At 29.0% G+C, this 13,882-nt stretch overlaps 1 protein-coding gene across 1 annotated transcript; it reads left to right on the top strand.

Annotated features, from left to right (window-relative positions):
* The first annotated feature begins 8,167 nt into the window (after nt 1-8,167).
* LOC116024887 (probable indole-3-pyruvate monooxygenase YUCCA10) lies at nt 8,168-12,194 on the top strand. The gene is made up of 4 exons (XM_031265908.1): nt 8,168-8,843; nt 9,476-9,718; nt 11,225-11,347; nt 11,804-12,194. The coding sequence occupies exons 1-4, from the start codon at nt 8,223-8,225 to the stop codon at nt 11,966-11,968; spliced, it is 1,152 nt and encodes a 383-aa protein (XP_031121768.1). The 5' UTR covers nt 8,168-8,222; the 3' UTR covers nt 11,969-12,194.
* The last annotated feature ends 1,688 nt before the right edge of the window (nt 12,195-13,882 follow it).

Here is a 13,882-nt window from a genome sequence, read left to right as displayed (position 1 = left end):
CCGATTTTAGTGGCTTAATTGCTCTTTTTTTTCAAGTTCGATGACTTATTTGGGGGTTATTCGAGTTCGCTGATTTAATTGCTATTTTCCAAATAGTATGATGACTTGTTTGTACTTTATCCCTAAAAATTTTTAGATAAATTTCATATAAGTGATTGTAATGGACTAATGCATGGTGGCAACGACAGGTGATCTATGTTTTTATTTTCATTCGGAGAATTTGGTAAGAGAACATATATATATATATATATATATATATATATATATATATATATTTGAATATCTTTTGTTATTCTGGTAAACTAAGGAATTGTCTAAATTTTTTCTTACTAGTCAGCTTGGTTGGCACAAGGGATCTTGTATGAAAAATTATCTAATATAGCTAACATTTTTTCCCATAATTGAATCGGTCAGTGCGAACATGGATTAGTATGAGAATGATACATGCTTAAAAGCAATCATTATTCTATGGACCACAAGTCTATAATTTAAAAAGTACATTATTTTATTAATGAAAATGCATTATTTTGTATACTATTAAATAATGTATATTTTTTTTGAATACTATTGACTCTGTTACAATTAGTATGGCCACAGCTGTGCCGCTTAACCACAAGGTCTTTGGCCAAATAATGTACTTTATTATATTAAAAATGTACTTTTCTTTTTATGGTCCACATAAAAATTTGTTTGGTTAGTGATGCTTTCTATAGTTATGTCCTACTCAGGCCGGACACGTAATGGTTTAACAGAGATTTTTTTTTATTTCTATTTTTAAATTTAAAAATTAAATAGTATACTTTGATTTTTTCAATTGTGTTTTTATTTTATTAAAAAATAAAATTTTTTGTAACACACAATATTTTAAAAAATAATGTACGAGTGTACGACTCTCTTTGAAAAAAAAGTAGATAAGAATAAGAGACATATACCCTACAATCTTACACACACACATGTGTGTGTATACATATACATACATACATATATACATATATATATATATATATATATATATATATAATGGTAATCATAAATGAGTTATATATATTTTATTTTTATTTGAAGAATATGGAAAAAGGTAAATATTATTTTTAGAATTCCTGTGTTACTTTGAGTGAAAAGCTATTCTTTTTCTAATTTGTGTTATTTATTTAGTTTTAGAAAATTAGAAATTGTGTGTAGTTAAAATGGCGAATAGATTTTGACAAGTGGCATGGACATATGCTCAAATTATATCGTGGACCGCGAATCAAAACGACGTTGTTTTGATTAATGAAAACAGACGGATGAATTCGCGCCACTCACTTTTAGTTCATATACACTGCAGTTACATTTCAACACAACTGCAGTTATATTTCAACACAACTGCAGTTGCATTTCAACACAACTACAGTTACATTTTGATATAACTATAGTTTCATTCGATAATATAAAAACACAAATGTGAAACTGTTAATCAGTATCAGTTCATATACACTGCAGTTACATTTCAACACAACTACAGTTACATTTCGATATAACTACAGTTTCATTCGATAATATAAAACACAATGTGAAACTGTTATTCAGTATCAGTTCATATACATATACACTGCAGTTACATTTCAACACAACTACAGTTACATTTCGATATAACTACAGTTTCATTCGATAATATCAAAATAAGTGTAAGGCAGTATCTTTTGAGATGAACTATAGTGTCAATTACGGGCTCCGTCTTTCACTTACTGAAACGACGTCGTTTTGGGACCACGGTCCACAATGCATTGTGGACCGCGGTCCACGATATAAGAACTGGGACATACGTACGTTTTATAGATAGATTTTTCCGAAAAATGTTTTAAAGGCTTGCGGTTTTAGTAATTTTTTTTTTCATTTTAAATCTCCTAATTGTTATAATATTATGTGATTATTATGGCTATTCATTGAAATTTTGTCGTAATTTGATAATATTTTCAATTATGGAATGTGATTTTGTATCACAATTTTGGAAAACACATATGTTTGTGGCAATTGGAAATTATTTTCCTTTTCAGTCTTGCCAAAATGATTTCAATTTATGATTTTAAGAATTATGTTTTGAATTTGCTTATCCAAAACATTATGGTAATAATGATGATATTATGTAACATTTGATAATAATAATAATAATTATTATTATTAATGTTGTTCGGTACGGTTACGATTAAGATAATTGATTATTCCGTTATTACTACTATGTAATAATTATTAGAATTATTATAGTAATAACGATTATAAGTTTTTGAACCGATGGATATGATCAATGATTTGTGCCGTTACTATCATCATTAGTTTTGGATTTTGATAGTATGATTTGAAATCATAATTTTGAAACAATCTCATTTTTTTTTATCCAAAACATATGTTTTAATAATGATAACATTTTGTAACGTTTTATAGTTATTGCTATTAAATATCAGAGTTTACGATTGAAGAAATTGATTGTTCAGTTATTACCGTTACATAAGTATTATACAGTAATAACGGTTATCGATTTTGAACTGAGAAATTAATATGTTGTAACATTGTTGTCATTATTGGTTTTGGATTGTGATTCCCGGCCACTTTGATTGAGTATGAATATTTGATTTTACATTCATATTTTTAATGAGTTTGTTTTATGCATTATAATTAAATTAAGTGCATAATATTATGATTTAAATTATGCAATTTAATTTTGTGAGAATTTAATTTATAAATGTCAACCTATCATATGATTTTGATATGGTTAGGATTTACAATTTTAAGCTAGTTCTCATAAAATTTACTATGTGAATTGAATCATTTTTGTATTGGGCATATAAGTTAAAACCTTTCAATTATTAAAAGGTATATAGTTATTATAAATTGTTATTATTATTCAAATTTTATAATCCTTCAAGTTTTGGATTTATGTTATTATTTGAATAATAAATTGTGGATCATTTGAAATTGTTATTATGGTGTACAATTTATTTGGACATGAGCTTATTGAATTTCAGACATAATTTTCACTAGCATACCATTATATTTTCTAGTTATGGAATTTATATATGCCTTTAGAATTGCATAGGTTAGGAATTATAATAATTCCTTGTTAAGTTGAACTTTATAAAATTATATACAGTAGTGCATTATGTTTGAGCACCCTAAGGCCATCTAAAGTGTTAACTTGAGACTAAAAGTCTTTATATATGTGAACTATTAAGATTTGGAAAGATTACCCGTCAATTATGCCTTTAGTGTGAGAAAACATGAACCGGGGAAAGTTTCTCGGGAAGTGTCCGATGTGCTACTAGTTCCCTTCAAACATTGTTCTGCCTAAGGAGATGGTTTTTTTATGAGGTTTTGTCCCAACCAACTTTTTTGGGAATATACTTGGATTTGTTTATCACATTGTTGCATAATTGTTTTTAGTCTTTAAAGTTGATGCCTAAAACATCAAGATAATCATCTAGTGATCATATAATTTTAATTAATTAAGGAGTGGTCACAGTGTTTAATTAAAATTTTATGAGATCACATACAGTCATAAACGTGTTGATTGTGATTAACTATATGATATAATGAAATTTAGCCCACAGGCAATTTTATATGTTTGTGTGTGTGTGTGTGTGTGTATATATATATATATATATATATATATTACTTTTTATTTGAAGAATATGGAAAAAGGTAAATAATATTTTTAGAATTCCTGTGTTACTTTGAGTGAAAAACTATTCTTTTTCTAATTGTGTTATTTATTTAGTTTTAGAAAATTAGAAATTGTGTGTAGTTAAAATGGCGAATAGATTTTGACAAGTGGTATGGATATACGTTTTACAGATAGATTTTCCTGAAAAATGTTTTAAAGGCTTGCGATTTTAGCAATTTGTATTTTCATTTTAAATTTCCTAATTGTTATAATATTATGTGATTATTATGGTTATTCATTGAAATTTTGTCATAATTTAATAATACTTTTAATTATGGAATGTGATTTTGTATCACAATTTTGGAAAATGCATATGTTTGTGGCAATTGGGAATTATTTTCCTTTTGTCTTGTCACAATGATTTTAATTTATGATTTTAAGAATTATGTTTTGAATTTGCTTATCCAAAACATTTATGGTAATAATGATGATATTATGTAACATTTGATAATAATAATAATTATTATAAAATGTTGTTCGGTTACGATTAAGATAATTGATTATTTCGTTATTACTACTATGTAATAATTATTAGAATTATTATAGTAATAAAGAGGATCAATGATTTGTGCCGTTACTATCATCATTAGTTTTGGATTTTGATAGTATGATTTGAAATCATAATTTTGAAACAATTTCATTTTTTTTATCCAAAACATATGTGTTAATAATGATAACATTTTGTAACGTTTTATAGTTATTGATATTAAATATCAGAGTTACGATTGAAGAAATTGATTGTTCAGTTATTACTGTTACATAAGTATTATTACACTAATAACGGTTATCGATTTTGAACTGAGGAATTAATATGTCGTAACATTGTTATCATTATTGGTTTTAGATTGTGATGCCCACTTTGATTGAAAATGAATATTTGATTTTATATTCATATTTTTAATGAGTTTGTTTTATGCATTATAATTAAATTAAGTGCATAGTATTATGATTTAAATTATGCAATTTAATTTTGTGAGAATTTAATTTGTAAATGTCAACATGTCATATGGTTTTGATATGGTTAGGATTTACAATTTTAAGCTATTTCTCATAAAGTTTACTATGTGAATTGAATGATTTTTGTATTGGGCATACAAGTAAAACCTTTCAATTATTGAAAGGTATATAGTTATTATAAATTGTTATTATTATTCAAATTTTATAATCATTCAAGTTTTGGATTTATGTTATTATTTGAATAATAATTTATGGATCATTTAAAATTGCTATTATGGTGTACAATTTATTTGGATATGAGCTTATTGAATTTCAGACATAATTTTCACTAGCATAACATTATATTTTCTAGTTATGGAATTTATATATGCCTTTAGAATTGCATATGTTATGAATTATAATAATTCCTTGTTAAGTTGAACTTTATAAAATTATATACGGTAGTGCATTATGTTTAAGCACCCTAAGGCCGTCTAAAGTGTTAACTTGAGATTAAAAGCTTTTTCATAGGTGAACTATTAAGATTTGAAAAGATTACCTGTCAATTATGCCTTTAGTGTGAGAAAACATGAACCAGGAAAAGTTTATGGGGAAGTGGCCGATGTGCTATTAGTTCCCTTCAAACATTGTTCTGTCTAAGGAGTTGGTTTTTTTGATGAGGTTTTTTCCCAACCAACTTTCTTGGGAGTATACTTGAATTTATTTATCACATTGTTGCATAATTGTTTTTAGACTTTAAAGTTGATGCCTAAAATATCAAGATAATCATCTAGTGATCATATAATTTTGATTAATTAAGGAGTAGTCACAATGTTTAATTAAAATTTTATGTGATCACATACAGTCATAGACGTATTGATTGTGATTAACTATATGATATAATGAAATTTAGCCCACTGTCAATTTTGTACTAATAATATTATATCTTAAATATAAAATAAGAATATTAGGCAATTATGTTAATAAATAATTAATATTTTGGTACATTAATTTCGGCTAGAATTGAAATATTTAGGTTGGAAATAATTAATAAGAATATTAGGAAATATCAATGTCATGAAAATGTGTTTTTGGAATCCAATTCGCAGTCTTAGACAATTTTGTATATTATTATGATTAGATAATTAATTATATTATTATTAAAATAAATATAGAAAAATAAATAAGAAATAATTTCAAAAATAAATATAATGTCAACTATTATATAATAAAAATGCATATTACATATTAATGGTGTAGAAAAAGATATCTAATAGTAGAACTTAATTAACCGACCAACTTTTGCAATATATATACTTAAAACATTAGATTTTGAATATCTGAACTCATAAGAGAATGCAGAAATATACAATGCTGAGCCAAAAATCCCTACTGGTTTTCTACCAGTTCGCAATTAATTTAAAATTTTCATGAGAAAGACCACTTAGACATCACAAAATCATTCATCTATCAACTACAGAGTTATTTTTAAAGAAAACCTGCATCCAATCTCGTTTCATGCTTGCAACACTCTCTTTAATACGCCACTCTTGTAGTCACATTTCATTAAAATTGATGGAGAAAGAGACGTCAAAATTATGCATTTCAACTGCTATAGCCCACAACGATTTGAAAGAAAGCACATTCGATAATTATCTAAGCATTTTGGATGGAGATGCACCAGTTCATAGAGGCAATTAATCATTATCCTTAGCATTTTAGTTTACACATCAAAAATGAGAAAAAAGGGGACAAACTTAAACTAATAAACGATGAATTATTTTGACCCTCAATCCCTGACCATTAGTATAACGATGCATGAAGAAGCTAGGATCAACATGTTTCTAAACAATTGGATGTTATTCGAGGCTCAAAAGCTTGCAAACACTTGGCCAGTATATGACTATAAAAAGAAAATGCAATAATTAATTCATATCATCATAAAAGGAAGATTCAGCTAATATCAAACCAAGGTGAATCCAACTATCCAAGACTCTAAGATGAAAAGACTGGCGTTTTAATCAGAAATATCTCTTACCTGTTAACACTCAATAACATGGCGAAATTAATAAGTAGAAATGGTTTTGACTTCATCCTGCAAAAGAGACAGAAATTCAGCATTTAACTCATCCCCAAACCATGACCGTTATTGAGTTATTCACCGACAAGCAACGTGGATGCACGATACTGCAACATGAGTAATTATCCGTCCTTTTGTAAATTTGCATTCAAGAGCTATCTGGAATTACACGTGCAATTAAACCTGTAAAAAGTAAATATAGTATCAACCTTCAACCTTGTAATATGATTTCTTATTGGGCGGTGGAAGAAGGGAATGCGAGAACTACCAAAATGAGGAGAGGAGGGACTGAGGGAGGCAAGTGCAAAATGAAGAATTATAATTTTTTTTGTCACCATCCATTGAATTTATAGGTAGGGAATGTGAGAATTATAAATTAATAATATCTAATTCCTTTTTCAATTTACCTCTTAATCAAATATTATGTCAGTCAATTAGGAATCTTTATAATTTTCTATTAATTAATAATATTCGTTTCTTTTTTCAATTTGTCAATAATAATTATTACCAATTATAATTAATAGATATTATTTAATTTCCATATAAAAGTTTCTTACCAATTAAGCTTTACTAATTATTTTACTAATAAATTATGTAATTAAATATTTACAAAAGTTTGAGCGGGAAAAATTTGGAAGAGGATGTTACTTTTATATATAGTGTAATATGATTTCTTACTGAGCGGTGGAAGAAGGGAATGAGAGAACTACCAAAATGAGGAGAAGAGGGAGGCAAGTGCAAAATGAAGAATTACATTGAATTTATAGGTAGAGAATGCGAGAATTATAAATTAATAATATCAGATTCCTTTTTCAATTTACCTCTTAATCAAATATTATGTCAGTCAATTAGTAATCTTTATAATTTTCCATTAATTAATAATATTCATTTCCTTTTTCAATTTGTCAATAATAATTATTACCAATTATAATTAATAGATATTATTTAATTTCCATATAAAAGTTTCTTGCCGATTCTTTTTCAATTTATCTCTTAATCAAATATTATGTCAGTCAATTAGGAATCTTTATAATTTTCCATTAATTAATAATATTCGTTTTCTTTTTCAATTTGTCAACAATAATTATTACCAATTATAATTAATAGATATTATTTAATTTCCATATAAAAGTTTCTTACCGATTAAGCTTTACTAATTATTTTACTAATAAATTATGTAATTAAATATTAACAAAAGTTTGAGCGGGAAAAAATTTGGAAGGATGATGTTACTTTTATATATAGTAAGTATAGATATAGATTTGTGTAATTTATTTAAATTTAGAAAATTAGAAATTGTGTGTAGTTAATATGGCGGATAGATTTTGACAAGTGGTATGGATAACGTTTTACAGATAGATCTCACGGTACCATTGCACTATATAATAACCCTTTACCCTTACATTGGATCTCGCTTTACTCAATCGCTTACTGCACACCTAACTATTATTCTCTTCTCTCATTTCCAAAACAAAACACAAAAAAAAAAAAAAAAAAAAAAAAAAAAAAATGTCAACGAAAGAAGAAACGACGGTGATCATCGTCGGCGCCGGTCCGGCGGGCCTCGCCACTTCTGCATGTTTAAATCGTCTCTCCATTCCAAACATTTTGCTCGAGAAAGACGACTGTTATGCTTCCATGTGGAAGAAATACGCGTACGATCGCCTCCATCTTCACCTTGCCAAGAACTTTTGTGAGCTTCCCCATTTCCATTTTCCGGCGACTGCTCCGACCTATGTTCCGAAAAAACAGTTTATAAGTTACTTGGACCAGTACGTTGAAAATTTCAAGATCACCCCTCGGTGCAAAAGGGCGGTGGAATCGGCGGCGTATGATGAGGGTGCCGGAAAGTGGAAGGTGACGGCGAGAATGGCGGATTCCGGCGAGGTGGAGGAATATTCCGGGAGTTTTCTGGTGGTGGCCACCGGCGAAGCAAGTATCCCGTTTATCCCTGAGGTAAAGGGTGTTGAGAGATTCGCGGGGGAGATTATCCACTCTACGCAGTATAAGAACGGCGAGAAGTATAGAAACAAGAGAGTGCTGGTGGTGGGTTGCGGGAATTCCGGCATGGAAATTGCTCTTGATCTAAGCAATTACGGTGCTAAAACCTCCATCGTCGTCCGGAGCCCGGTAACTATACAATATTGTTTTATTTTTTATTTCTTGGTCTGACAACATCTGAGTACCCCACAAGGAAACAAGTTGCACACAATCCCATTCCTTTTACCCAAGCATTAGTAGTCGTACACTCCTAACAAGACAAATATGACCTGTATTTTACTCCTTACTGAAGTAAATTCAGTATAACAGAAATCAATATAACCAACAATTTACTCCTTAATTGGGTTAACTCGGTGTGAACCGATATTAATCTGAGTATTGTATCTAACAAGAAAAATCTTATTACTCAATTTTTATGTACTTTTACATATCATTATTCCAGTTTAGCCAAAGGTCTCGAATTCAGCTCTTGAAAAAAGAAAATGCAGTTCTTTTAAGAACCATAAGAGGTGTTTTGTCACCTTTTAGGTCCTACCGACATAGCAATGACCTGAATAGAGTTAATCTCTGTATGTGAAATTTTAGTGCACCTAATTGAAAAAATAATAAAATATAATTTTTTTTTTTATTTTGGGTTTTTTAACCTTAACATCTACCGTCCCCCTCCCCAACTGCCTCTTGGAAAGTTGCATTAATGCATACACAAATGTTTGTTTGTTTGTTTGTATGTATGTTGATTAATTATATATATATATATACAGTTTCACCTTATAACAAGAGAAATGGGATACTTGGCGCTAACGATAATGGTGAAGTATCACATGCCGTATTGGATTGTCGACTCGGTCCTGCTGTTACTTAGCAAGCTTTTATATGGAGACACAGCCAAATATTATGGGGTGAAAAGGCCAAAAGAGGGTCCCTTTACAGCCAAAGTCAAGGACGGAAGATACCCCATCTTCGACGTCGGAACCCATGATAAGGTCAAGTCCGGTCAGATTCAGGTACATATATTTCATTTCTTCTCATTTTAATTCTTTTTTTTTTAAATACTTCTAACTCTATTAGAAGAGTCTAAAGAGTCAATACCCGATCGAGTTCGATTAGTGACCTTCCCAATAGAGGTGTCATATGAGTATAATGTGTTTCGCATTTAAATTCATTTATTAAAATGAATGTTTAAATATTATAAAATGAAAGGAGGTTATAATATATGATATTAAAATGAATGTTCTCAATATATTTGTGTTTGATTTTAAAGTGTGGCTGAAATTCAGCCACATAAAATTAACTCATATTGCAAAATGAATAATATAAATATATTAAATACAGAATGGTTTGAATATATATATTTTTTAAATGAATAACTTAAATTAGCACATTTATTATTCCCCATTGAATTTCTTTTTTAATTTACAAGATTTAATTCAAATTATTTATCATTTAATTTTGTGTGATATTTAATTTTATATCACTGAAAGAAAAAAAAAAGACATTTTAGTCATGCCCATCATAGTGAGAAAAAAAACAAGGTAATATCTGAAAAAATGCATTTTTTTTTTTTGCATAATAAGCATGAAAGATATTATATATAGTTCTCAAAATTTATATATTTAGAAATTAGATAAAGACACCAAATTATATTAAAAAAACATTTAAATCTCATAAGGGTGTAGATGAGATGTCACTATTTTTTTTTTATTAACTTTTAAGTAGAGGTTTGATTTGAACCTTGGAAATACAGTTACGTTAAAATTCCATAGGATTAGTTTTAGGGTATCAAAACATTACCATAATTACTAATATAAACAAAAACAAATATATGATACTTTTAGAAATATGAATAACATTTATTTACAAAAGTATCAAAAATCCATTTTATTTGAACATTATAAAATTTGATGGTATAGAAAAAATGAAAAAGAAGAATGGATTAATTAGTAGCCACAAAAAAAAAAAAAAAAAAAAAAAAAAAAAAAAAAAAAAAAAAAAAAAGTAGTGAAGGGCAGGCAGGATCTTTTGTAGTGTAATGGAAATGATAAAAACACATAGGGTAAGGCGACATGCAATGCATGCAGAAATAAATTGTAACAGTATATACTCCATACAGTACAGAAATAAGTAAGCAGATATATAGGAAGTAAACTAATAATTGCAAGTTAAACATTGTCACACAACTGTGTGCACCACGATCCAAAAATAATATCATTTTACTAATTTTTTTATCCAATCCACTATAATATGCATTTTTATAATTCACAATGTATATTATTCTAAAGAATAATGTACATTATTCTAATTTATAAAGTAAATTATTTTATCTCAAAAATTTTATTATTATAAAACATAATGTATATTATATTAGCATATAAAGTACATTATTCTAATTCATAAAATTCAACGATGTTATTTTGGACCGTGGTCCACACAATAATTTACCACAAATGTGTGGAAGTAGTTGACAAAATAACTTATATTAAATATGATAGATGAACGGTGTATAATGACAGGTGTTGCCTGCGATAGAATCCATCAATGGCTACGATGTTACATTTTTGAATGGGATCTCACATCCATTTGATGCTATTGTGTTTGCTACTGGCTTCAAAAGATCCACCAACAAATGGCTTCAGGTTTCTTTATCACTATTGAATACCCTTTTTTTTTTTTTTTGTTTTAATATCATCATCACCACCATTATTATTTGATGTAAACTTTTTTTAATTTTATTTATACTTTAATTTATTTCAATAGCATAACTAAAAAAATTAATTTAGTAGAATTAATAACGTGTTAGAAACTTATAATTTTTTCGAAATATAATAATTTGTTTTTACTCATTTCTAGTCAGATTCACAATCAGCTCTTAAGCTTTCCAGCTTAGACAAATAAATACACTTTCATTATTTTCATTCAAATTCCCTTGGTCTCCTCACTCTCTATTTGAACATATTCGTGGCATTGACCTAGCTAAAACCCTTCATTAATAAAATAATCATTTAAAGATCCACAATATATATATAATATAATGTGGAAAATATATCTATTGTGGTAACTAATTTGAATTGTATTGATTTTGTGGACTGGAGGGAGATGATTATCTGTTAAATGAGGATGGGCTTCCAAATCCAGAATTCCCCATGCATTGGAAGGGCAAAAATGGGTTGTATTGCGCGGGGCTGGCTAGGAGAGGACTGTATGGGATTTCTTTCGATTCCCAAAGCATAGCCAATGACATCAAAACCCTGCTGTAATAATAATATATATATATATATATATATATATTCTCTTAGCTTTTTCCTTTGTTGTTGTGATCAAAACCATTATTATATGATGATATGTAATAAAACCTAATGTTTGATGGTAAGCCAACCAGCTCGCTTGCAGCGCATGCATTCTCTTGTTTGGCTTGCTGAATATGTATGCACCTTTAGTTTGTATAATTTTATTTTGAATAAAAGAGATGGTTTAGTTATGTTATGTTATTGTTATGATATGATTTGAAAGAATATATATATAATTGAGGCAAAAACTTGTGTGAGACCGTCTCACCGTGAGACGGGTCAGGTCAAGATGCAAATAAAAGTATTGTATTTTCCCTTAAAAGTATTACATTTACCCTTATAAGTAACAAAAAATTTATTCCTCATTAGTATTACATTTGAGTATATAAGTATGACATTTGTGCCTATAAGTATTACTTTTTATCTTAACTCGTTCCGACCCGACCCGTCTCATGGTGAGACGATCTCACACAAGTTTTCGCATGTAGTTGATCTTCTTACGTGTGATTGTGCGGTAAAAGCCATTGATCTTCTCAAGATCAACGTTCAGGATTAACAATATTTTTTTAAAAAAAAATACCGTTGTAATTTGGTTATTTTCCATATGGAGCAAACTTAAGGTGCGTAGGGTTTGTGTTAAGGTGCATCATGTTTCTTCTTCAAAGGGCACTACTTGCCCGCCACCCTTCTCTCTTTTGAACTAAGGGGTTTGAGTCAGGGGTCTCCCGGACTCCTAGCTCAGACCCTCAAGAACAAAATGTTTTAGCAAAACTTAAGGTGCGTCATTTTGACACTTAAGGTGCGTTGTTCTAACACTTAAGGTGCGTCTTTGTAATTTTCAAAGAAAAAATGTGCGTCTTTGTATCATTTAAGGTATGTCATTTTTAGCTTATGCTTCTTTCTTCCAGACACACATTTTTTTGTTTTTTAAATTTTCATTGATTTGAGTCGTTGATCTAGATTTGATCAACGGCGTGGCTCAGATCTAACCGCATGACCACACCTGGGTGCATCCCTGCACCCGAACTCATCCATGTGTGTGTGTGTGCGGGCGCTCTCATAAGAATATCTCCCAAGTGAGAATGTGTGTGTGATTTAACCTAGATTGTTAAAAACAAAGGATGCACAACTGTGATTAAACCAACAAATTATCTTAGATTAAGAAAATTAAGAGGATAAAATAGTAAAGAATATTTGCCCAAAGAAAAATTAGCTGGTCTTCCAAGCAACAACCAATTGCGCATAAAAAAAAGAAAAATATCATTTCCACACTACGATTTCCAAACACATGTTTCTTTTCTAACAATATTAATAGAAACGAACAACTATTTTTAATTACAAATATTAACACTCACACCCAGAAGTAGAAAAATAAAACTCCACGATAAAAATATTGTAACAACGGCATAATACACCACAACTAACCCCAAAATGTGCGACAACTACAACAGTGATGGACAGGTAGCTAACCAATGCACAACTCACAATCCTAAGACGGACCACACCACTAAACATCCCTTGTTATGGTCCAGATCAACGCTCCTTAATGGAGGAAAATTTATATAAAAAAAAATGTGTAGTATTTTCTGTACAACATTACATAAATTTCATACTACAAAAGTCAAAGGCACAACATTATACATACTACGAGTGCAAAGAATAATAACTTTGAAGTGCACGCATTTTGTACTATATATAAGTTCACACGTTTTATACTACAAGTGCATGAAGTAATATAAGCTGAAAAATATAGTTATCATAGATCAATTTTATCATCAAATCGTTAAGTCTATGCTCTGATACCAACTGTTATGCGTGGATTTTACTCATTAACTTTGCTAAACATGCAACCACTGCACACAACCTGCCCAGAATTCTAGCTAG

The sequence above is a fragment of the Ipomoea triloba genome, chromosome 7 (assembly GCF_003576645.1).
Source record: "Ipomoea triloba cultivar NCNSP0323 chromosome 7, ASM357664v1".
Lineage (NCBI taxonomy): Eukaryota > Viridiplantae > Streptophyta > Magnoliopsida > Solanales > Convolvulaceae > Ipomoea > Ipomoea triloba.
This window is presented reverse-complemented; position numbering and strand designations above follow the sequence as displayed.

Bases quoted from the DNA above. Each gene is read 5' to 3' on its own strand.
- LOC116024887 (XM_031265908.1), top strand. From the start codon at position 8,223: ATGTCAACGAAAGAAGAAACGACGGTGATCATCGTCGGCGCCGGTCCG. The intron at 8,844-9,475 runs GTAACTATACAA...ATATATATACAG, and splicing joins CCATCGTCGTCCGGAGCCCG to TTTCACCTTATAACAAGAGA. The intron at 11,348-11,803 runs GTTTCTTTATCA...TGTGGACTGGAG, and splicing joins CCACCAACAAATGGCTTCAG to GGAGATGATTATCTGTTAAA.